At 50.3% G+C, this 26,680-nt stretch overlaps 1 protein-coding gene across 1 annotated transcript in view; it reads right to left on the bottom strand.

Moving 5' to 3' along the window:
* MEGF8 (multiple EGF like domains 8) overlaps positions 1-26,680 on the bottom strand; it is a 1,665,761-nt gene that overhangs the window by 584,779 nt on the left and 1,054,302 nt on the right. The window contains exon 26 of the mRNA XM_069640964.1: positions 12,849-13,063. Within this exon, the coding sequence (XP_069497065.1) occupies positions 12,849-13,063 (215 nt within the window). The remainder of the gene's footprint in view (positions 1-12,848; positions 13,064-26,680) is intronic.

The following is a 26,680-nucleotide window of genomic DNA, read 5'->3' as shown; positions in this document are numbered from 1 at the left end:
GGACACAACGAAATGGAATGCCTTGTGATGATCGTAACAGAGACAACGGCAGAAAAAGACAGGCTATAACTGCAACCTGCGAAAGCAAAATACATAGTCTGAAATGAATGCTTATCCTACTCTAAATGATTTTTGGAAGTTTTAGTCTAACACCTCAAATTCACAATGCAGACAAAATCAGTGACTCACCCCTGAAGTGTGCCCAAAATAAACCTTTAATGAGTCTAGCAATTGTTTTATAGAATTCCAGAAAGACACATTATTTACTATTCCTATTCTTTCTTATTTAGGGTCATTGTTAGATTTGTGTAAACCCCTGTTTCTTTAATAAGAAGCCAGAACAAGAAAGCCAGTCACTCCAGAAACAAAGAGCCACATGGTGAGTTACTTTTGAGGAGTGTTCCTTTTGTGATAACTCTTCCAGAGGTGCCAGCAGAGTCCAGGACATTTTTGAGAATATTTTGCGACACCCGCTTGCCCTCTGTGGACACCGAGTAGGTGTGACCTTGTAGACCCAGGCACAGAGTCTAGGCTCTTGATTACCTCATCCCACTGAGTGCTGTTGTAGCTGGCGAGCAACGTAGGGTTATTTGCTATTTCGGTCATATAGGCACCAGAAGTGGTAATATGCTTGCCCAATATGTAAAGCCGTTTATATTCCTTATTAGGGGGCGCCTCTGAGGTATAGAGTTTAACACCAGCTCCATTCCTGATAGTAGTGACCACAAGGAATTCTGGCTTCACATGTCCTCTGATATAGAGGATCGGAAGGCGATGGTTTAAAGATTTATTCCAACCTTTGATTCACTGCCATAGTGATCGAAGGAGTTGAAAGAGATGGAGAAACTCTATTCTTGATGGACTGAAGTAAGGGAATAGCTTGACTAATTTTTTTTTTTCTCACTGAGAATGTCTTCTACAAAACCTGTTCCTTCAGGGGCTGTTTCCTCTGTATGCCGAAGTGGTGAGCTGCTCTTTCAGCAGGTCATTATACTGAAGCTGGACAGCAACTGGGGAGGTATGACCACTCTTGACTGCCGTGGCATCAGTTGGGTCGATAATAGTGACATCAGGGTCCTCCTGGTCTTATAAGTATCATCAGGATCCTGATCAGGGTCCTCCTGATCTACATACCAAATGTCATGATCAATATTGGATATTTCCATGCTGAGAGACCTGAGAGGCACTTATGGACGTGATGGTAGGTGCTGGGGCTTAGTAGGCACCTGGGATTCACAAAACAGATCCAGTCTTCTGGCGGATAGGGAAGTTATGCATGAAATCGACAAACGATGAAACCGTATCCATGGTTTCCTCGAATCTCTCGTGTCCATGTTCTAGTTTATGGTTTTTCAGCCAATGGGAACATAACTACATCTGCGTCTGCTTTAGGGGTATCTGCTGGGACTTTCCCTTGAACGTTGTTTCAGCAGGAATGAAGAAAGGGGAGAATGGGATTCTTCATAGTCTCCGGAGGCACCACGAGTTGTTTATGAGTATGGAGTTTCTCGAGGTGCTTTTCTGTTGAAAAGTGTGGTTTATGCTTCTTCAAAAGGAGTTTCAGCGTCTCCGCCTGATCTGTCGAATGAGGTTTGTGCAAGCCTATTGCCGGGAATGTTATTCTTATTGCCTTGTTGTAAGCGCGGTTGCGGAACCACAGCAGGCATTTTTGGCGGTGGATTGGTAGGTCAAGTTACACCTACCGCTGGAATGTGCCCCTCCTTCGATGCTTCCATCGAGAAGCAGCCCTGGGGTGTGTGCTTGGGTGTAGACGGGTATGCCGTTGTCCCCAAAGGCTTTCCCCATAGCAGCACGCTGCGACTGCCTTTTGAGGCTGGCGACAGGTGTGCAGGAGCCAGAAGGATCCCTCGTGGTGTCTTCTAGCTCCGAATCGAAGCATCTGCGGCATTGGCCTTCCTGATCTTACTCGAAGAGTCCCGCAGCGGTCTCCGACTGCCATTATGGTGTGTGCCGCCCACCGCTTTGTTGGGCGCTCTTTAAGGGTTTTAGTTCTTAAGAGCTTGCAAGATGCGCAGCAGGACTATAAGACACTGGGCCTCATTAAGGGTCAGATGGTAATCATGCCTGTAATACCGGCAGGTTGCCGCCAGACCTGTAAATATTTACTGTGCCCGACTTACTGGTAACACCAGGGTATTACAACCCCGGTGGTCCGGAAAGTCCGGCGCCAGTAAATAGTAATTCCCCATTCCCATAGAGTCCTCTAGGACTCTATGGGAATGGAGAACACGGAGGCACCGGCACCGTTACTAACGGTGCCGGTGCTTCCGTGACTACTTGCCTACCGTGGCCGCTGTGCCCGGCAGGGTCAGCCATGTTGGGCATATCGGCTCCGGCAGGCGAAACCATACTGTGCCAGTCCGGAAACAATGGTGCCAGTAAGCTTACCGGCACTGTTGTTTCCAGACTGACACACTTGTAATGAGGCCCACTGTGTCTCTTTCCACAGGAATTTTCGATTGCACTTTGTGCAAAATGTAAACAGTGTGCTCCATGGTGAAATGTTCAGAAAAAAGCAGCACAACAAGAACAGTAGAGACTGGAAGGGAGGGCGGGGGGGGGGGGCGGGCATTCTCCAGATAGAAAGGATCAGCCCCCCACCCCCGCTCTCCCTACTCGTAGGCCAAAGCCAAGTGTAGGCCTAAGAGAGTTGTCGGCACGAACATCTGTCTTGGTCTCTGAAAATCAGGCGTTGAGATAATTGCAAAGGCCAGCCATCAAGAAGAAACGTTGAACGGTAAACAGTAAGTAAGATTAAGAGGTATTAACTCCAAAGTAGCTTTTGCTACGGGACTCAGCAATAACGTAACTATCCACAATGGAAATAATCTGAGGGACCTCAAAGCATGAGGGATCATGGGTACAATGGATGTTACACTAAGGGTAGTATTACAGACATGCCCTGTCGACGTGCCTTGTCAAAAGTTGGAAAACTTCATGTGCAATACTCTGCAGCCTACACTAGATGTCGGCCTATGCAAAGCATATGATTCTAAGCAGATCCACAAGCATCCGAAATGTCACTCATATACAATAGCGGAGTTCAAATGTACAACCACCATAATTAAAGGTATTTCTTTATGAAGAGACAGAATGCCACAAAGCTACAACCATTGTGCTGTGTCATACAATTGTAAATCTCATACTTTATGAATACTTACTGTGATATGCCGATCCATACAGATAATGGCTATGTAACAAGGTAATGCTCACTCTCAAACTATTTGCTATGAATGAGGCTGTGTGAGCACAGTTAACTATCTGCCCTAAAACTGAACATGAGTGTTGTACATGAAGATGCAGTTATTATTGTTATTATTTATTTTATTGCTAATTACACACAACACGACCGTGGGCCTCAGAACATACATATAAGACTGACAATCCAAGGGGAAATGCCAGGGTATGGAGGCAGGGAGATGCAAGCGAAAAAGTCATATTAATCCTTGGAGTTAACAAAAATAGTCTTTATAGCCTTCTTCAAACTAGTAAGGCATAGATAGGTGGGAGGGAATTCCATAGGCCAGTTGACTACATATAGTCTTGTGTTTGTCTTTCAGATTGCACATTCTGAAGACATCCACACTACAAGAGAGTGGAACTTGCACAATTCACAGCTACTTTCACATTACACATTGTTAGGGAGAATTCTCAGAAATTTGGTAATTCCTCTCTACCTTAGAGACCCCCAGCAACTTTTAACCTGGAGAGAGTGAGACCCTTTTTCCCACTCTCTTGTGTAAGTTTAATGTGATTTGAACTCCGCGTTTCTTTTGGCTGTGGAGTCTGACAAACTCCATAGGCATCATCTTTACACTGTGTCACACAACACCTTCCGTGCAGTGGCAAAGAGAAGACTTTTAGATTTCCCCATGGTTTAAATACCTTCTCTTGGATAAACTACTGGTTCCAAGAGCAGTTAAGTGAAATTGACTTTAGTTACACTTTTAACTTTCTAGACCCAGCACACACTATCTTACAATAGGGTGCTGGAGGGGTTACTTAGTATCCCCTTTGTCTAGCTTCTCATGTAACAATGTTATGTTATCCTTTCGTCGATGAATGGCTAGTGGCAGTGGTTTACTTTTAACTACTGTGGTGTGCTTTTACCGCAGGCTGCGTTTGCAGCTGCAGTAAAGCACCCAAGGGTGCCATTTTTGTCAAAAAGTCCCTGGTCGTCTTTTTTTCACCAATTCTTTGTGGAAACGTCCTTCTTGAGATTTACGCCCCGCGCCAAACTAGGTTCGGTCCCTTTGTTCATTTTGCCTTTGGCGGAATTCACGAGTGAAGCCCGCCCCCGGCTCCAGGGTGTCTGGCGGGGACAGGAAGCGAGGGAAACGCCCGAAACTCCCTGTGCGTAGTCTCCTAGGAGACAGGAGTGCCACTGAATAGAAGTTGGTCCTTTTCTGTCGCTGACCATCCTGTTGCAGTGCAGGAGTCCTCTACACGTCCTCCCTCTTGTCCCCATGGCTGAGGCCCAGGAACACAGGATCTGCAGAGTTGCACAGGAGCCAGCTAGAACCATTTTTCTTCTAACCAAAGGTACTGTAAAGTCTCAGAGAGCTTAACTCTTGTTGTGTAACCTCACTTATTCTCAGTGGAGACTTGACTTGGTTGCTTCTGTAGAGTTGCTGTCAGCTTCTTTACCTCACAAGCCTAATCAGCTTGTGGCCCGGCTTTGATTTCTTCTTTTTTACAAAGACCTCTACTTACCTGTAAGAATTGCTTCAGCTCACCTAGACATTTGCCCAATTGACTTTGGCCAGGCTGCCTGAATGACACTTCTTCCCTCTGACATTGTGTTTGGTCTTCCTTCCAGCAATGGGTTAACTTAGTTTGCGTTGGGGGTTACCAAAAGTACTTACCTGCTTCAGAAAATTTGTCAGGTCTCTTGTTGTATTCTAATTATCTTTTTCTTTGGCATACTCCTGAGTATTGCTCTAAATGCAACAGTGATATATTAATGTCCACAGTGCCTGAGCTATTTAAGTCACCTGAGGGTGTAGGAAGTGTCTGTGTGCCGTCCCCAATGGATACTTACTGATTTTGTGAAACGGGGAGTGTGTATCTTGGAGTGTATTTGTGTGTTACTATTACATTGCCCATTCTGAATAAGGCTTACTCAAACTGACAAATACATGAATAGGTTTAATCAAGAAACCTTGTGTGTAAGAGTTTATTTGAATACTTGTTACTGTGAATCTATGTGCAACTCCCCTACAGCTCACATTGACCCCTCTTGAGATAAGCCTGGCGGGGGGGCGTGGCCTGATGTCCATGGTGTGAGGACGCGGTTCCCGTGAGCTCCGGCCGAGCCGTGCAGTCCGATCCTGTTCTGGGTACCGAAAACACAACAAATCAACCCATCCTTCGGTGCAGCTGTACAGCAGGCGATTAGCTGCATCCCACGACTTGTTCCGACAGAAATCGGAGATCAGGGAACTTCTCCGACGCTTCGGCCCGGCCTCCCCCTGCCCCCTGAGAGAGGTGCACGGGAGCTGGCTGAGTCGCGCAGTCGCTTCCCGATTCGGGCGTTGCGGCTTTTCTGCAGCTCCCAGCCTTTGGTGCAGCCGTAAATCAGGCGATTGGCTGCACCCGACTTTTTGCCCCGACAAGAAACGGAGGGCCGGGGCCCGCTGAGACGCTCCGGTCGGACTCCCCCTGTCTCCCACAAGAGACTCCCAAGATGGCGGCCGTGTTGATCTGACGATCCTGGAACGACCCCGGAGCAGGACAGGGAGCGCACACCCTGAAGGGGCCTGATCCCAGCCCTCCAGTCGCCTCTACCATTGCCCCCTACTGTCCCGGGGTGCGGGCCGCTACAGGACCCCATCGATCCGGCGGTCCACCGACCGCTTGGTGCTGGTGCCCGCGCCAACGAAGCCGGAGCGCGACTGGGGGGGGGGGGTCACCGAGTCGGACTACTGGACTTTCCGGACCACCTACTGTATCCCTGACCCGGGGCGCCCAGGACGGACTTCCTATTCTCCGGAGAGCGGATCCCCCCGCCACCGCAGACCTACACACTTCGACCTGGACCGGAGGCTGGCTCCAGATCCACTTAAACTACAACGCTCACAGGTGAGACCTTCCCGGGTTGGGCCATTCCCAGCGGACCGGGCCTGGCGGCTTTCTCACGGGGTTGTGGGACCTTGCCTGCCCACCTCAAGCAGCGCCGGAAGCCCACGCTGCGGCGCTCCCACTGAACTCCCGACTCCTGCCCTCCCCACCCGGCCAACCACACTACATCAGGCAATGCTGTCACCCTGAACGATCCGGACCTCTCCTGTCCTACTAAAGGCAGGGCGCTCACATCCGCAGTGCGCCCAGATCCCGAACCACACAGAGCCCAATACCCCCGCATCTCTACGTCCCGCCGAAATCAAGCCAGAAAAGACGAGAGAGGCCGCCTGCCCCGACAGGAATCCCCTGCGCTCCCAATCAGAACCGAGACAGCCCATCATGGCAGCAGCAAGAAACAAAGCCAAAAATGCCACCCTAGATCCTTTTGTCACGGTGAAATCTCACCCCACCGCCCAGACTGCAACAGATGACTCAGCAGCACGAGATAGCCCGGACACCAGACACAATCAGCTGCTAGGGGCGATTGAGGCCCTAAAATCATTTATAGACACGAAGATAGGTGAAGTAAAAGCTGACATCCAGCTGATAAGGCAAGACGCTCGCAACCTAACTGAACGTGTCACCATTGTGGAGTCATCTCAAGAGGACATGGCAACCGAATCGGCAGCCATGAAATCAGAACTTGCAGAACATAAACATAAGATAACCCTGCTGGAGGCGAGGTCCGAGGAAGCGGAGGGCCGCGCTAGACGCAGCAACATTAGGATACTGGGCGTACCGGAGGGGACAGAGACTGCTGACCCGACGACCTTTGTGGAATCCTTAATCCAACAAGAGATCGGGGTAGCAAACCTCTCACAGGACTTCGCCATAGAGAGAGCACACAGATCGCTCCAGAAGAAACCACCCCCAGGCTCCTACCCTCGCCCCATCATAGCGAAGGTCCTCAATTTCTGAGACCGGGAGGTGATCCTGAAGTTTTCAAGGGAGGGAGGAGAGATAAAACGAGGCAACTCAAGAATCACGATATACCCCGATTATACTCAGGCGGTTCAGAGAGCGAGGAACTCCTTTGTCCCAGTTAAGGCCAGGCTGAGGAAACTAGACCTAAAATATATGCTGCTATATCCCTCCAGGTTGAAGGTAATTTATAAAGGAAAAGCAATATTTCTCGAGACACCAGCCGCGGCTAACATGTGGATGGAACACAATAACCTGGCTGAGATCCCTGTTGAATCCCCACACGGGAAACTTAACGAAGGTACCCAAGGATGAGGGCTACACGTCCCAACACAGGTGCTTGCACCCTTCCACAATTGCCTGAGAGGTCAAGAAACTCCAATCTCAAGAAGCAAAACTACAATGTGAGAAGCTAAAAGACTGCGGGGCTCGCCCGATCTCCCACGCATGGACACGGACCTCAACCCCACGAAAGACCAGTGCAGGCCAGTTGCCAGCACACACCTACCCGCGCCAGACACCCGGATTGGGACAGGCAGCGCGGGAGTACCTGAGCACTCCACCGTTGTGTCAGTCGCTGGGTGCACCAGTTTTAACTGTTCCACACAAGTTATTACCGTTCTGACTGCCCTTACTCTGAGGACCTTTGACCAAATGGAGCCGAACCCAAAACTAACCACTGGAGCTAATCACTCCACTCAACGTGAACAGACCATGGCTCACAATAACAAGCAAACAAGCCCTAGAGAGGTCGTAAACCCCTTCTCGACAATTAACGCAACCAAACAATGGCACCAAAACTTAGGGTAATCACATGGAACGTCAGGGGGATGGGGTCCTACCTCCGGAGAAATCGAATACACTCTTACCTAAAGAGGAAGAAGATATCAATCGCACTCCTACAAGAAACACACCTCTCTGCCGACTCTGCAAACAAGTTATCAAATTACTGGGGGGGCCAAGGCAACGGATCATCATACTCGAAGTATGCAAGAGGAGTGTACACATGGGTGAGCCCAGACACACCATTTCAACAGCTGGGGGTGGAGCAGGATAACGAAGGCAGGTACTTGCTGCTGTGGGGCATGCTGGAGGGCATCCGTTTATGCATAGTGAACTCGTACTTCCCCCAGCATGGCATACCCTCTTACCTCAAGAAGCTGTGCGCTAAACTCATGCTCCACAGGGACAACCAACCTACTTTGGGGAGGCGACTTCAATTGCGTCATTAATGTGGAAATGGATAGATCCACCACACCACGATCAAACAATAACCTCTCTGCTCTGGCCCTCCACAGAACAATTGAAGACCTGCACTTGGTTGACACCTGGCGAGACCTTCACCCCACTGACAGATCATATTCATTCTACTCGGCCCCCCACAACCTGCACACCAGGATAGACTACCTCTTTATAAACGACGAGCTGACCCCCCCAGGTCGAGTCCGCAGAGTACCTAGGCAGATCAATATCCGATCACTCCCCACTAATAGTGCAATTCTGCCTGCGACCCCCCCTACCTCCTATCCCAACGTGGCGCATGCCAGTGGAGACATTAACTGACCCTGCATTCAAGGACCACCTGGCCGAGAAACTAGAGGAGTATATAGAGATCAATAAGGGATCAGTGGAAAAATGGAGCACTCTCTGGGAAGCAATGAAGGTGGTGACAAGGGGGGAGGTGATTGCTGAGGCGGGTGGAATCAGGAAGCAATTGAGAAGGGTACTAGAGGCTGAGGAGGAAAAGATCAAGCACCTCGAAAACAATTCCCCTCCCACAATTGAGACAGAGAGCAAGCTGAGGGAGATCAGGGAGGAATGCAGAACAGCATGGGAAAGGCTCTCGAAGTTTGACTTCTCTACTCGCACCATGAAAGCTCATAAAGAGGCGGATAAACCAGGCAGGATACTAGCCTGGCTGTGCCGGAAGGAACATCCGAAGCAGGCCCTTACAGAGATCAGAGACGGTAATGGCACAATCCACAAAACACAACAAGCAATAAATGAGGCATTCACTGACTTCTATGCGGAACTATATGCTCACAGTGACCTTATACCAGAGGCAGACATAAGAGACACCCTCGAAGAAGTAGACCTACCTAAACTGAACCCGGAGCAAAGAAATATGCTAGGAGAGGTCATCACGATCGAAGACATCACTGAGGCGATTAGGTCCCTCTCCACAAGCAAGACCCCTGGAACCGATGGCCTTACCCCCCCCGAGTTCTACAAGGCATACGAAGAGATCCTCTCTCCCATACTACATGAAGTCTATGCGGAGGCATTCGAGACAGGCACGCTGCCAGGCACCATGAGAGAAACCCTCTTAGTGCCGATGCTCAAGCCAGGCAAACCACCTGAAAAATGTGACTCATATCGCCCACTTGCGCTCCTAAACTACGATAGCAAAATTCTTACGACCATACTCGCTAAGAGGCTCTCAAAGGTGATAGGTTCCCTGGTACATGCGGACCAATGCGGCTTTGTCCCCGGACGCAATACTACAGCCAATCTAAGGAGGCTCCAGCACATAATGGCACAGACAGAGGAATGCAAAGAAGACCTGGCAGTACTCTCGCTCGATGCCATTAAGGCCTTTGACTCGATCTACTGGGAGTGGCTAATCGAAACCCTGAGAGAGTTTGGAATGGGCGAATACTTCATCCGATGGGTCAAGGTTCTTTATAATAACCCAGTGGCAAGAGTTAAGACAGGGGGCTTGGTGTCGAGGGCCTGGGCTATTCAGAGGGGGACCAGACAAGGATGCCCGCTCTCGCCAATGCTATATATTCTAGGTCTGGAACCAGTGGCAATTTATTTCAGGAAACAGCTGTTCGATGCGGGCATAAGTATTAACATCATTTCCCTGTATGCAGACGATGTTCTTTTATACCTTCGTGACCCCCAGATGAATGCCCCGATAGCTCTAGACATATTAGATAACTTTTCGAAATACTCAGGGATAAAGTTCAGTCGACAGAAATCATCCGCCTTCCCTCTGGCTGGCCTTAGGAGAAAGAGCACAGAAGAGCTACCCGAGATTGGGATTCAGTGGCAAGCTGAGTCCTTCTGCTACCTGGGCATCACCATCAAGCACACACCATTCTCCACTCACGAATGCAACACTGAAGCCGCATTTTTGGGGGTACGAAGATCCATCAAATTTTGGTCAAAACTGCCGCTATCAGTGATGGGCAGAGCTGCAATATCTAAAATGATAATTTTACCTAGATTCCTCTATTACTTCACCAATATAACATTCTACATTCCTCCATCCTTCTTCAGGAAGCTAGAATCCCTGATCAGAGACTTTCTTTGGGGACGAACCAGGCACAGGATTACACTGAACATCCTCACACTTCCCTACTCCGCTGGAGGAATCCAGCTACCCGACTTCCAAAGATATTATTTGGCGGCACAACTAACACATGTCGCCAAATGGCTAAGCGACGAGCCCTCGGCTGAGACGAACCTTCTCTGCCAGCTGACCTCACCCCTGCATCCTAAAGAACTAATATGGAACAACAAAATAGGGCCTCCTGACCCGCCCATAATAGTGCAGGTGGGTCGACAGGTGTGGAAAAAGGTTAAATCTATGCTGGGACTGCAGCACCCATACTCACCCGAGATTCCCATTCTAGCTGACGTATGTGTAGTCCCCGATGACCTATCAACAATGAGGAGATGGGAGAACTGTGGTGTCTACACGTGGGGAGACATGTTCGACGAAGGGCAATTCAGAGACTTTGAATCACTACAAGGAAACGACGGGCTCACCCCGAGCCACTACCTATGGTACCAAAAGGTGAAATTTATCGCCAAGAAGAAATGGAATGTGTGGCCCGAGGAACCCGAAACACACGCCCTGATCCAGGAGATGCACGGAGTTAGCGACGGTTGGAAACCAACATCAAGACTATACACCCAAATAAATGACAGACCTAACCCAAGAAGTACACGTTTGAAAGAGAAATGGGAATCCGACTTAGGGACCGAAATTACGGAGGGAGAATGGTCTAGAGCCCTAACATACCCGAAGGCGATATCTAGGAACGCCAGATTCAGGCTAATACAGCTCAACGTCCTATATAGGACCTACATGTCCCCACACAGAATATCCACCTTCAATGACAGAGTCAGCCCGCTATGCCCATGGTGCCCCTCTGACCACGCTGACATGATCCACATGTTTTGGACCTGCCCTAAATCTCAGAAACTATGGTTCGCCGCTGAACAGACTTGTAGGAAAGCTGGCCTGGAGATATATGAATGGACACCAAAAGAGTGCCTCCTAGGCACCTACCCGAGGCTGAGCAAAATCAAGCACTTGGTGGAACTAATGGACATAGCATGTGTGTTGATAAAAAGAACGATCGCAATGGCCTGGAAATCCTCAGCAGGCCCCAGGTACGAACCTTGGATCAGGGAGATGGAAAGATGGACGATAGCAGAAACTAGAGCATGGGAGGAGGGAAGTAATCGGGGTGGGAAAGACTCGAGCTCCACACTTGAGGCCTGGAAGACCCTTCTGAGAGACATGATCTTCTCGTCGACCTATAAACCCCCCTGAATCAACCACCCACAAATGGCACAATGGCCAAATCTGCACACTGTCGCATCCATCCTGCACAAGCTACACCCCCCCGCGCCCCACGAAGACCAGTCAGAGCCCAACGGAATAGAGACTGGGGTTCACCTCCATAAGCAAAGACTACAATAACTCAGAGATCAAAGGACAGTCACTGTTATCACTGTTACTTCTTTTGTTTCTTTTCCCTTCTTTTCTCTTGTTTGTTCTGTTCGCTGTTCAATGCTACCCATAACTAATAAGGCATAAGTGGTATGTAATTCATGTATCGATGCAAGCCATGATTGTAATGGTCCGGAATATAACCGTAAATGCCAAATGCCAATAAAAACACTATAAAATAAATTGAGATAAGCCTGGCTGCTCAACACGCCACCAACCTGTGTAGTACAGACTTATACCTAAGATTGGGTTCCTACTGCCAGGAGGTCAGGGTTGTTGTAGTGCACCCAAAAGGGTACTGCATACAATCTTGCCTAACACACATGATGACTCCAGAGCATATGTAGAAATATTAATTCTCACTCAGGCTCAATTTGAAGGTCAAGTGTCCCAAAATCTGAAGTGAAAACTGCATAAGAATCGTGCTCCGAAAATGTATTTGACCCTACAGAGATTTCCATCTCAACAAAGTGAAAAAGGGACACTTATGAACCATGGCAGGGATTATAACCAGATTCAGTGAAAATACATCTATTGGTCCAAACGCTATAGGGGAAAGCATTTTCCAATGAAACATACAAACCCACATTAACTATACTACCATGACTGCAACAGTATACTTTTTATTCTTCTGTAACTTCATACATGCCGCCAAAGACAGCATATGGAGCCAGGGTGTTGCCCTGGTGTCTGATATAAACACTGATCCAGACTACACCTGGGAATTATTTCAAAAGATGGGGATGGTAGCCATTAAAAACTGAGAATTGCAATTACACAAAGTCAAATTCCTGCCATTTAGATAACACCCCATGTGCAAAATCAACACAAGCAGAACAGTTTGCCCAAATTGATTGCCAGTTTCTTAAACTGTCCTCTAGTACCTTAGAGATCCACCCTCCTGTTTACTCTTATACAGGTTGCCTCTGAACTCACTGCAGCACACTACCCTCCATAAGAAACACTGTCCAAATCCTCAGTCTATCAGACTGCTCCACACCCACTACTCAGCCATATACACACACCCACTTACATTATTACAAACTCCTCTCCCGTCCTGTGCAGAGCAGTTCCCGGGGCAGATCTCAATGGCACAGCTGGGCCCAGTATAGCCCTTCTTGCAGACACATCGTCCGTTCAGACACTCCTGGTTGGCATGGCAGTCTGGCAGACATCTGTGCACAGTGTAAGTAGCATTAAAGCCAGCTACATCAGTGGAGTTGGCTTCGTAGTACACCACCAACAGCCCTGAGGAGAAATTGAGGGTATGAAATTGAGAGGAAACACTCTGCCAGCATACCAATACACCCCTTCAGAAGAACATTATTCAAATACATGGATGGTCACAAAGCAAGACTAAAACATACAGACTGTGTGTGAGTTTCAAAGTCCTAGCTTAAATGCAAACCAGTGCTGCTTTTTGTCTTAATGGCTTACCTTCCTTTCTCTTGATGAGTTTTCAAAAGACTCATCAGGAATGAAAATCTTAAATGTTCCAATGAAATGTCCGAAGCGTCTCAGTGATAGGGAACCCTCCCCCAAGACACCCTGTTTTCTGTGTGTGGGACTGATTTTGAGGACTCAACTGGTTGGTGGTAGCTTTTGTCAATGATTATAGTATGGTATAGTCGAGGAGCAACCCTACATGGAGCTCCTGTGTGGATCCTTTAGCGAGTACAACAGCCAGGGATTATTTACTACATGTACTCAGTAGTAATGTTCTTGCCTCACACATGGGGTATCACAAGATCAAATACTGTGGGGGACCAGACTTAGCCTTTCATCTTTCTGAAGTTGAGAAACTGACATTAAATGTGGAAATAAAATGGGGATGCTTGTTGTCTCATGCAGAAGGGATGTGACCTAGCAGTTCAGGCTGGACTGTCACTTTGGGGGTGGGACGAAGCCTGATTTGCGTTCCTCTTCCTGTAATGGCTTGGCATGGGAATAATGATGTTCTGGAGGGTTGCTTAGAGCAATTGCCAGAGGTTTACGATTCATGCTAAACCTTCCAACCATCACCTCTGTTTTTGCTTTATCACCCCGAGCGTGATGGACCTGCACAGCCATTGGTCCAGTACCTACTGGGCCCAGACACCCAAGTTATTCCTCACTGATGATGATCAATGAGGCCAAACCATGTCTGGGGATGCTTGTGGTCTCATGCAGAAGGAGTGTGACCTAACAGTTCAGGCTGTACTGTCCCTTTTGGGGTGTGACCAAGTCTAATTTGCATATGGTATTTACCCTTTCGGTAATGGCTTGGCAGGAAAAAGAATGATGATTTGGAGCCATCACCTCTTTGTTTTTGTAATATGAACTCCAGACATTACAGGTCTAGCCACAGGAGAGACCCATAATGAAGTGCTTTATAGGGACACACACACGTTATTACAAATGTGTGAGTGGGATATTGATTTACTTTTTGAAGATTTCACAATCTACTTCAATGGGACCCCAGCACATATACCAACTCTTTTGAAACTCTGAATGAATTAACGTGAGCCTGACTCTTTTAAACTCCACTCCAGGTTTAACTTGCTTCATTTTGGGGGCACTGGTCAGTCTTAAAAGCTATCAGTGCAGTGGGGCCCTACCTCATTTAAGACTACAGTGGCACTGCTACGTCACATAAGGAGACTAGTGTAAGGAAACCTGGTTTTCCCATTCCTTTTAGACTATGGATATTTTTCCCACACTTTGTGAAGCCTAGACAGGCTGGTGGCAGCAATATATTTATTTGGACTTCAGTGCCCCTTTGTGTACCACTTTGAAGCCATTTGTGCACTAAAGTAGTCAAAATGGCAGGCCATGTTGTTTTAAGACATATCTTTGTGCTCCAATATCCTATTGGCCGTCTCCCTCCCGGGCAGCGGTATGATGTATACTGTGAGGAGCCAGGAATGAGACACGGACACAGCAGGGACATGTTTGTGGCTAAAAAGAACAGGTTACTTACCAAACTGACAACGTTCTTTCGATGGGATGTTCCTCTGACGTATTCCACATCTATGACATGTAATGTCCACAGCTGTGCACTTTGGAAACTTTTCAGCAGTGGGTGTCTTGCGTCGATGGCGTCTAGCCAATGTCCCACAAGGGCCTCCGTAGAGGGTCGACGTCACCAGATGTTATATATAGGACGCACAGTGCTCATTGCCAAAGTTTAGTTTTTTCCCCAGAACGTGTGACACCAGTCTCCTACCAGTATAACTGCCTACAGCCTTGCAGAAATGGAAGCTGTAATCACAGAGGAAATTCTCCAGAGGGGCATGCTGGGAGGGCGATGAGGAATACGTCGGAGGAACATCCCATCGAAAGAACGTTACCAGTTTAGTAAGTAACTTGTTCCTCAAAAGGGATTGTGTCCTCCCACGTATTCCACATCTATGACAGACTCCCAAAGCAGTACCACACTATGGAGGAGGGAAAGAAATTAGCCTGTAAAATTTAGAGTACCCAATCAAATGGCTGAATAGAGGGCTGCCTTACCAAAGGCCAAATCCTGCCCATGGACGGAGTCCAGGCAATAGTGTTTAACAAACGTATGGACAGAGGCCCATGTGGCTGCTTCACAAATATTCCGAATAGCAACACCCCTTTGTAGAGCAGTGGAGGCAGCCAGACCCCTAGTAGAGGGAGCCCGTAAGCCTACCGGAGGGTCCTTCCCCGCCAAACGGTAGCACTCAGTGATAGTCAAAACAATCCATCTGGACAAGGTCTGTTTGGAAACAGCCTGACCCAAGCAGTGTCTAGCATAACCTACAAAAAGCCGACTGTCCACTCTGACCCGGGACATCTGTGAAAGATAAAAGCTCAAAGCTCTCCTAGGATCCAACCTATGGAGACTCTCCACTTCCTTACCAGGATGCAGAGGAGGATAAAAAACCGGAAGAATCACCTTTTGACTCAAATGAAATTGAGACACAACCTTTGGAAGAAAAGAAGGTCGCACCCGCAGGACAACCCTGTCCTTATGGAAAACAGTAAAAGGTGGCTTGGCAGAGAGTGCCTGCAATTCACTCAGTCTGCGTGCGGAAGTAACTGCAACTAAAAACACAGTTTTAAACGACAACAGTCTCAATGGACAAGAGTGTAAGGGCTCAAACGGAGCTCCCATCAGAAACTTTAAAACCAAATTCAAATCTCAACCCGGCACCTGGAAAGGGGACAGTGGAAACACATTAGACGGTCCTTTCAGAAACTGTAAAATCAAAGGAATCTTAAAGTAAGAACACTCTTCAGACGAGCACTTAAATATAGACAGCACCGCCAGGTAACCCTTAATGGTATCCACTTGAAGGCCCCTGTGGGCTAAAGAAAGCAGAAAAGACAACACCATAGGAATGGAACACTGGAAAGGATCCACGTTCTGACCCCTGCACCAATCGAAAAACGTCCGCCAACGATAGGATTTTGTTGCGGGCCGCGTGGCCGAACGCAACACCTCCATCACGTCATCAGGGAGGTCCCAATCCTTGTATCTCCACCTTTCAGATACCAAGCATGAAGGTTGAGGGACCTGACTTCTGGATGGAGAACCTGACCCCCCTCCCATGAGAGCAGATCGTCTCGGTAGAGAAGACGGTGTGGAGGGCAGATGAACATGTCGAGAAGGTCCGCATACCACGCTCTCCTGGCCCAATCCGGAGCAATAAGGATCATTCGGGAACCGAACCTCTGTAACCTACGCAACACCTGAGGAATGATGGGGACTGGAGGAAACGTTTACAGCAGTGGGAAGGACCACTCCACTACGAACGCATCCCCTAAGGCTCCTCTTGGGGGAAATTCCTGTGAGTAGAATCTCTCGCACTTCCGGTTGATACAAGTGGTGAAGAGATCCACTTGTGGTGTTCCCCAAAGGGCGAAGATCTCCAAAAGGACTTCCTGAGCCAACTCCCATTTGTGAGAGACCATGCTCTGCCTGCTCAGAGCGTCCGCCGATGCGTTTTCGTCTCTGGCCAGATGTACTGTCGAGATCGAGATTTCCTGTTGGATGGCCCAGAATCAGAGCTGCATCGCCTCCCTGCACAACGGGAGTGACCTTGCCCCCGCCCCCTTTTTGTTGAGGTAATGCATGGCCACTGTGTTGTCGGTCATAATCAGGACAGTCTTCCCCCGCACAGACGTCAAAAAAGCCTTCAGGGCCAGCCTGATGGCTCTCAGCTCTAACAGATTGATGTGGAGTCTGGACTCCGACGGAGGCCAACGGCCGCTGGCTGTCAACCCGTTGGCAAGAGTGCCCCATCCTGTGAGGGATGCATCCGTCACGATCGTCACCTCCGGCAATGGTTGCCAAAACGGTGCCCCCTTCATCAGATTTCCTTTGTCGGCCCACCATAGAAGATCCTGGGCGACCGAGAGCAGAATCTGAACGGGATCCAACATCTTGACTGAGAACTGCGACCACTGCATCTTGAGAGCCCACTGCAGGGATCTCATCTGCAGTCTGGCTTCTGGCACTAGAAAAATGCAGGATGCCATGAGGCCGAGCAACCTTAAGAATTCGAAAGCTGGGAGACTCTGGGCACGTTGAAACTTGTCCACCATCTGCAAAATGTGACGAGCCCTCACCTGGGGAGGCGAACACTGCCCCAGGGACGTGTCGAGCACTGCTCTGATGTACTGGAGCCGCTGGAAAGGTGTCAAATGCAACTTCTTTAAATTTAGGGAGAAGCCCAGCTTGTGAAGGGAATGGCAGGTGACAGATAGATGATCCAGGGCTTGCTCGGGAGAGCGTGCCCCGATCAACCAATCGTCCAGTTAGGGGTATACGTGAATCCCCTCTCTCCTGAGGTACCTTGCCACAACCATCATCAGCTTGGTGAAGACCCTCGGGCGGAGGTCAATCCGAATGGCAGGACCCGAAACTGAAAGTGCGGGTTGCCAGCCGCGAACCGCAGGTACTTTCTGTGCTCGGGATAAATCGGCACATGAAAGTAAGCATCCTGAGGTCCAGAGACACCAACCAATCTTGAAGTTGAAGGGCCTGGAGAACTTGAGAAAGTGTGACCATCTTGAACTTGTCCTCCCCAAGAAGCTTGTTCCACCAACGCAAGTCCATGATGGGTCTCAATCCCCCGTCTTTCTTGGGGATCAAAAAATAAGGGGAATACCATCCCTTGTTCCTCTCCGTTACAGGCACCAGTTCTATGGCGCCTTTCTCCAGCAGGGATAGGAGTTCCTGTGCAAGGAGTGGATCCAGACTCTTCAAAGAGAGCTTCCCAGTGGATTGTCATGAGGCCTCTGAAGGAAGGGAAGGGAAGGCAGTAGCCATGGGCTATGATATCAAGAACCCACACATCTGAAGTAATGGCATGCCATTCTCCAAGATGCTGCGGAAGTCTGCCCCCAACCGGTGAACCATGGGACATGGCCTCATGACTGAGCTGGTGCGGCTGCGGCAGTGCCTGAGGGCAAAGAGGCAACTGCCTGAGCAGCTTTCGCACCGCGAGTACCCTGTCCACCACGGGTACCTTTATGGTGGCCCCTTTGACTGGCAGCTCCTCTCGATCTACCCAAAGAGGAGTAGAAACGAAAGGAACCTCCCCTCCATTGCTGTCCCCTAGGACGAAAAGAAGGAGGTTGACGTACTGCAGCGCTCAAAGATTTTGCCACAGCTTTTGAGGTCTGCAACCTCTCAAGGCTCTCGTCAGCCTTGAAGCCAAATAAATGAACGCCATCAAAGGGCATGTTCAGAAGATGGGCTTGCACATCAGGAGCAAACCCCGACTTCCGCAACCACACAAACCTGCGTAGGACGTTGCTCGAGCCATGGACCGGCTGACGCAGTCTGTCGTGTCCAAACCCGACTGAAGGGATTCACACATAGCATCCTTGCCGTCACGAACGAGGGCTAGGAAGCCATCCCTTTCCTCCCTCTCAGGAATATGCTCAGCCACTAAGGAAGCACAGTTCCACTGAGTGTGTGTAAATCTTGCTAAGGCACATGTGGAGTTGAAAGCTTTCAGTGGCATGCTCCCTGAAGAAAAGACCTTCCAAGCCCATCTGTTGAAGCGCTTGTTGTCCCTATCCAGAGGGATGGTAGGGTACACCTGCTGCCTCGTGGTGGCCGTAGCCGCCTGAACCACCAAACTCTCAGGAGTGCGGTGAGTAGACAAATAGCTGGGGTCGCTAACAGATGGGTGGTACTTTTTCGACAAATTCTTATTGACTGCCGGAAGCGAATCCAGAGCCTGCCAAGCCGATGACACCCTTTTTTGCAATGTAAGATGGAAGGGCAATACCGGGTCAGAGGTTGAGACCTTGGTCCAAGATGTCAGTAAGGTCATCCTGAATAAAATCCTCAGGAGGACTGGACCACCCCAGGTATTCGGAGACCCTAGACATAAGCCGCCTGTAGGAAGAGTCTGCATGAGCCCCCGGCTCAGGCCTACCAAACTCAACCTACAGAGAATTATCCAGGCCACTGGCATCATGGAGGGACTGCCGCAACTCCTCCAATGGATCGTCACCCAACAATCCCGCAGCCTCCTCCTGAGAAACAGGATCTTCAATGTCTGACCTTTCCTCCTCTTCAAAATTGTTAGGCAAAAGTCCTGAAAACCCAGCCACAGTGACGGAAGAGGGCCTGGGGCCCAATACTGGCCTCCCAGACGTAGAGGAAACCCCATAAAACTCCTCAGACACATTACGCCCAAAAAGCGCTGAGGGCGCCGAAGGCCTTGACGTCGAAGGCATCGACGCCGAGGGCATCGAGAACAGCGACATCGAGACCGCAAAGGGCTTAGACCCCGTAATCCGCGCCGCCACAGGCGTGGGCTGATAGGACGGTAAAGCATCGTCGGGTCTGACTGGGCCGGCGCCGAACGAGTCAACTCCTGCGTCAGCATGGGACCTCGAGGGCTCCCGGTGAGAGTTGCGGCGCGAGCCCGAAGGCATGCAAGCCGCGGACTGAGAGCGTTCTCTGCTGGTTTCATGAGAAGGCATGACAGGACCTGCGCCTTGCGACTGGAAAATCACCAACATTTGTCCTTTAAAAGCTGCCCACTCCTCCAGAGTCGAGGACTTTGTGGGACAGGCTACCTTACGCATGGCACCATCCACCAAAGAGGACGGGGAAGGCGACCAGTGCCAGCACTTCCGAGAGTGCCGTGAGGACGAGGAATAGCGGGAAACACTCCGGGACCGAGGACCTCAAGCTTCCTCCCAACGCGGAGAGTCGCCCCTCGAGTCGTCAGTGGAAACCTTAGACTTCGATCCGGACTTACGGGACTTCGAGGGCTTACCAGCACGGAGCTTCCCCTTCCTTTCATGCAAGGCCTTGGCTGTTAGAGACTGGCATTTGGAGCAGTCGTTTGTGTCGTGCGACTCACCCAGGCACCATAAGCAAATATGGTGCGGGTCGGTCAGCGACATCTCGGACTTGCAGTCCCAGCAAGTCTTGAACCCGGACCTTTGAGTCGGGGGAGGGGGGTTTGAAGAAATAGACATCATAAGAGAGCGATGAATCCAGGCGCGGCGAGTTTCACAAAGCTATACACGTTCGCTGTCGAAAAATATGGAACTGGGGCAACGGGCCTCGTGACATCAGGTGACGACGACCCTCGACGGATGCTCTCCAGGGACATCGGCTCGTCGCCATCGACGCAAGACGCCCTCTTTTCCGAAGTGCACAGCTGTGGACATTACATGTCATAGATGTGGAATACGTCGGAGGACACAATCCCTTCAGATTCTTTATTTAAATGAATAGAGGTTGCTAAATGCCTCGCCATCCCTATCTAGGAGGAATGTGCCTACCCCAACCAAAACCTAATGAGTCTGTCAATGTCAAGATGTCCAAATAAAGCAAGTCATGTGTTTGTAATTCTATTCTGGCCCTCAAGCTCCCTACAAGGTGCAAAGGGTAATATTCCTTGTATTCTTAAAATATTCAAAAGTGGTCAAAGACTTATTTCCAACAGGCATCTAAGAAGCCCTGAATAGGCCTCATCCAAAGCTGGCAGTGTTGGATTAGGGGGACATTATCCCAAAGAGGCACTAACGTACTCTTAGTCCTTAGTCCCCTTTCCTCCATACTGCATGGGCTTCCCTTCCATGGGACTGGAGACGGAACCATTTTCACCAGAAAAAACCTTCTTCGCCTTTAATTAAAGAGGCGCGTGGGGCTGCGGCCCTGGGAGCATGCGCTGCCCTGACTCCGGCGATACACCTCAGTCCCCCTAGACGCGTCGACAATAGATTAACATTGCCTAATGACACCAGTTTTATTAGGGGGAGAGGATGGTGGGACGTATGGAGGAAAGGGGACTAAGGACTAAGTCAATACGGTGAGTAACTTATAATTACTCTTACATCCCCTCCCCTTTCCTCGATATTGCATGGGAGATTACAACTGAGTGTAGCCCCAGGGTGGAGAGGCGACCCTCCTTAAGCAAACAGGTTTCTAAGAACCGCATTTCCGAAAGCCGCGTCTGATCTAGAGCCGGCATCCAAACAGTAGTGCTTGCAGAAAGCAGAAGTGCTTGGCCCATGTGGCCGATCTGCTTATGACTTGCCAGGGGACATGCCGCTGGAATGCAATGGCCGTTGCCTTGGCTCTGGCAGCGTGGGCGTGCATGTTGGCCGGCAGTGGCTTATGCTGTACCTCGTAAGCTTCTTTGATGGCTGAGACCATCCAACGGGCTATGGAGGCCTTGCAGGCCTGATATCCCGGTCTTGATTCGCCGAAGGTGACGAAAAGTGCATCCGGCTTGCGTAAGCCCCTGGTCCTGTCCAAGTAGAATTTCAGGGCACGCCTAACATCCAGGCAGTACAGAACTCTCTATGCCTTGTCTTTGGGCTCAGCAAAAAACGTAGGCAGCACTATTTCTTCGTTAAGATGAAATGCGGAAGGCATTTTAGGTAGGAATGCTGGGTGTGTCCGCAGAACTACTTTATCTCTGTGAAACAAAGTGTAGGGCTCTGAGGCGACCAACGCCTGGATTTCGCTTATCCTGTGAGCCGAGGTGAGGCTGACTAGCAAGGCCGTTTTATTGGTGAGCAGCCTGATGTCCGCGGATGCCATTGGCTCAAATGGTTTGTGCGCCAAGGCACCCAACACTATATTGAGGTCCCACATGGGGTATGGCTTGTTGATGGGTGGGTAGAGTCTGGCGAGTCCCGTTAGATGCTTCTTGACAATGGGGTTGGAAGAGGAGAAGACCTCTTCCTCTGAGTTTCTGTAGGCCCCAATGGCTGCCAAGTAAGTGAGGCAAGTGTCTACCTGCACGCCTGAGTGGGCGAGGTGCGCCGAGAAGGAGAGCACGTCATCCAATGTACATGCAAGGGGTTTGATATCCTTAGAGTCTGCCCAGTGGCAGAACCCGGTCCACTTGCTCTTATACTGGGCCCTTGTAGCTTTGCTTCTAGCGCCCTGTATGATCTCTAGATTAGCCTGGGACAGGCTGAAGTGTCCTACCGTGACCTGGTCAGGAACCACGCTGTGAGGGCTAGTTTTGTGGCGCAGGGTGAATGACCCTGCCCCCCTGCTGCACCAGAAGATGTGCTGGGCCCGTCGGAAGGTGAATGGGAGGTCTCTCAGAGATGCTGCGCAGCTCCGAGAACCATGGTGTGGGCTGGCCACCATGGAGCTATCAGAATGAGTTGGTGAGACTCCTTGATCATGCATATCATCCTGTGTATCAGTGGCGTGGCCGGAAGGCGTATGCTGTCATGCCGTTCCACTGAATCTGAAATGTGCCGCCCAAGGAGCCGGGGCCCTGCCAGGAGGCGAACTGTTGGCACTTCCTGTTGTCCCAGGAGGCAAAGAGTTCCACCTGCGGGTGTCCCCATCTGCTGAAGATATCCTGCAGTACGAGGTTGTTTAGCTGCCACTCTTAATTGTCTGCTCCCAGTCTGCTGAGCCTGTCTGCCTCCAGGTTGGACTGCCCCAGAAAGTGGACGGCCGTGAGGTAGATGTTCTCCAGGGCCCATTTCCACATGCTGACTGCCAGTTTGCACAGTGGAGGGGACCTGGTACCTCCCTGCTTGTTGACATAGAACATGCTGGTCGAGTTGTCTGTTTGAATGAGGACGACCTTGCCCTTGATAACCAGAAGGAAGGCTCTGAGCGCCAGCCAGATCGTCTTCAGTTCCAGCCAATTGATGTGGTACTCCTGCTCCTTCCAGGTCCAGGGGCCATGGACGCAATAGTTGTCCAGGGTTGCCCCCCCAGCCCACGAGAGAGAAGTCCATAGTGATGGTGACCTGCGGAGTAGGTTGCCAGAGGGGATTGCCCGTCTGCAGGTTGCAGTCCCTGGACCACCATGTGAAGTCCGGGTGAAGAGAAGGAGGAACGATGATCATCTCCGCCTGAGAGCCCCGTTCCTGGTTCCATGATGCGAAGTGCAGCTGTAGCCTCCTCATCCTGAGTCTCATGTGGTGGATGGCCAAAAGGACTGCTGCCATGAGACCCAGTAGGTGTTGGTACCACCAGGCTGATGTCACTTCTCTGCTGAGGAATTGCACAGTGTCCCTTTTGATGGCCCTGATCCTGTCCTCCAAAGGAAAAACTCTTTCGGAGCCTGTGTCCCAGATGAGCCCCCAAGAAGGTCAGAGTCTACGTAGGCTGCAGCTACAACTTCTTGATCGAAAAGCCCAGATCATGAAGTGTGTTCATGAGGGCATGAGAGGTGCGGTGCACCGCTTCCGTAGATGAAGCCCTGACGAGCCAGTCGTCGAGGTACGGATAGATGTGGTGGGCCTGAGGAGGGCCGCCACTGTATTCATCAGCCTGGTAAAGACCCTGGAGGCTGAGTTGAGGCCAAAGGGAAGCACCTTGTATTAGAAATGTAGCCCATGATCCTGAATCGTAGAAAAGAACGATGAGGCTGCCAAATTGGGACGTGTAAGAACGCATCCTTCAGATCCAGGGAGCACAACCAGTCTCCCTGCACAATGTCTCCGCTATTAAAGCCGAAATAACCATCTTGAATTCTTGTAGAGGTAGGGAGAGGTTGAGGGTGGAAAGGTCCAGCACAACTTTCAGGACCGCCTGGTTCTTTTTCTGAATGGCGAAAATCCTGGAGTAGAAGCCCAAGCCTCGCTGGGAGGCTGGGACTTCCTCCACTGCCTGGCTCGCGACGAGCGACCAGATCTCCGCCAAAAGAGTTGCTGTCCCAACCTGTGGGAGTGGAGGGGAAGAGGGAGGAGAGGCTGGGATGGGTAGGCGGTACCCCATGGGTACTACTGAGAGGATCCAGGGGTCTGCAAAATTCTGGTGCTAGAACTGTGAATGGAGAGCAAGCCTGCCCCCCACTGGAGACATGTGGACCCGGAGGGATGTGTCATGCCTTCTTCACCTCTGAGGCTGTTGCGTCCGTGGTGGAGTGGAAGAGGTCACCCCCTTCAAACGGAAGATCTAATATGCGTTGCTGGACATCCGGGTTGAATTTAGTAGCACATGTCCGTGGCAATGCAGATGGCCCGGCCAGAGGTATCAATATGGGCCACGGTGGACTACATGTTGTCTTGTGCCACCATCTTGGCCTCTGCCAGTCCTGCCTTGAACGTGATTGGCTCTGATCTGGAAGCTCTGGGAGCAAATCGGCAATTTCCTGCCAAAGCCTCTGGTTAACAGCTGCTAGCATGGCATCCGCCTTGGCTTGACGAAGGTGCAGGGATGTGTTGCAATACAGCTTCTTCTTCTTCCCATACGCCGCAGAGGAAGAGGCCAAGGACGACTGAAGCTTGGAGTATAGTGATGCCGCAGCGATCACCGAAGAGTGTGGCTGAGGGTGGGCCGATAGCAAGAGTGTATCCCCCTCCATCTGCCTGTACTTGGCGTCTAGGCGTCGAATGACCGGCTGGACCGAGTGGGGCTTGAGCTAGCCCTTTTCGGCCAAGGCGACTACGTCCTTCTGCATCGGGATCCCTGTTCTCGCTGTGGGACGTAGCGTGAGGACTTCGGCGAGGACCCCCTCTGAGGGTTGCCCGACCTCGGGGTCATCCTCCTCATCTGTGTCCACCTGAGGGTCCTGCACCGGTGGAGGGATGCTGAAGGCTGGGGTGTGGAGACTGGAGCCGGAGGCTGCAGCGGAGGCTTGTACGGAACCGCCTGCACTGTCAGATGGGGGGCCGGAGCGGGCGGCGGAGGCTGAACAGGGGCCAGGGGCGCCTGTACTGGGGCCTGCAGCGCTGGAGCCATTGGCCAAAGACTTGGTTACCTCCCTCAAGAACTTAACACACCTTGGAAACAACTACCAGGATGCTCTTTGTAAAAACCTAATTCTGGTTTACTATTCACCGCTGCACGACCTATGTGTTCATAATTGCTGTAACAATTGCCCTGCTCTTATGTTCATGCACTAACAATTCTAGGACCATGTACAAATAACTTGAAAAGTGTGTCTTAAATTTGCTTTTTGTTTTGTTCGATTTTCAATATGTTTGCCAACTTGAAGGCAAGTGTTGTTCATAAAAATTACTAAATACTAAGGGAAACTGAACCCCTATTTCCTCTTGTGCTTTGACCTTAGTCAAATAAATAAGCTAAAAGTCAACCTTGGGATTCTTTTTGTATTTATACCTCGGCTAATCATGAGTATACAATGTTTTTGATATTCAGCATGTCGATTGAGATAATCTTTGCAGAAAATTAAAATGCAAATTGAAGTAAATGTATGTGGCAGGACGCCACCATTTTGTTTCAAAAGGAGCCATTGGCAGGAGCACGTTCCCGAGGATGACCCCCATCCAAGGATATTTCATGAGCCCGAGGAACCTTTCAAAAAATCTGTCCTCACAGGCCGGCGGGGTGCTAGACGATATTGAAGTGGTAGTGGGCGGCTGCTGGAGCCGTTGTGTACCCTGCCCATACGGATGCAGCGGAAACCTGCCCTACGCAAATGAAGGGTATGCTGTAGGCCACATGCCTGGTTGACACCAGTCTCACCTTGACACACGTTCCTCCACCTGCTCCCTGTCTTGGTGCGGTATCGGGCAGATGTCAGAAATGTCTGGCACGGAACAAGTTACTTACCTGTAACTGTTGTTCTCCAGCATGGGTCTGGCATGGATTCACATGCTCATGAATATTCCCCGTCGTCAGGCTGGGAATCCTCGGTAAAGAAAAAACCAGTATCAGTTTCGTTTCTGATCTGTCTTTGGTAGTAGTAACCAATCACTGGTCTCTGCGTCATACTGACCACAGCCAATGACTGCCCTCTACCTAAGCACCGCCTCTGGCAGCCATCTTCAGATTTGGAAGCACGTTAAGTGGCAGTATGACCAAGTGAAGAGCCGCAGAGGGGTAGGCGGGAGGGTTCGCATGTGAATCCATGCCAGACCCATGCTGGAGAACAACAGTTACAGGTAAGTAACTTGTTCCTTCTCCAGCATGGGGTCTGGCATGGATTCACATGCTCATGAATAAAGAATACATAGCAGTACACACATGCACAACCACGGGAGGTGGCAAAGGCTCAACATTAAGCATTACCTCAAACTCAACATTAAGCATCTTACCTCCTCACCAGGCTCACCTCAGGCGAACAGGTTGCGCAGCACTGCTTGGCCGACCCTGGACTCCTCCCTGGAATCCCGATCGACGCAGTAGAATTTCGTGAAGGTGTGAGTCGACCTCCACGTAGCAGCCCTGCATATGTCCAGCAGGGGCACACCAGAAAGGAACGCCGTGGTAGCTGCGATCGCTCTGGTGGAATGGGTTCTTGGACGGCCAGGCAGCGGTCGGTTTGCCAACCGATGACAGTACATGATACAGCCGGAGAGCCATCTGGAAATGGAAGCCTTCGAGAGAGCCTCCCCCTGATTGACAGGTCCAAAGTTCACAAAGAGTTGTGACGTCTTCCGAAAACACTTCGTGCGGTCCACGTAGAACTTCAGCGCTCTAGCCACATC

Source organism: Ambystoma mexicanum, chromosome 1q, assembly GCF_040938575.1.
Source record: "Ambystoma mexicanum isolate Mex_15411 chromosome 1q, UKY_AmexF1_1, whole genome shotgun sequence".
Taxonomy (NCBI): Eukaryota; Metazoa; Chordata; class Amphibia; order Caudata; family Ambystomatidae; genus Ambystoma; species Ambystoma mexicanum.
Note: the sequence above shows the minus strand (reverse complement) of the source record. Positions and strands in the feature narration are given on the sequence as shown.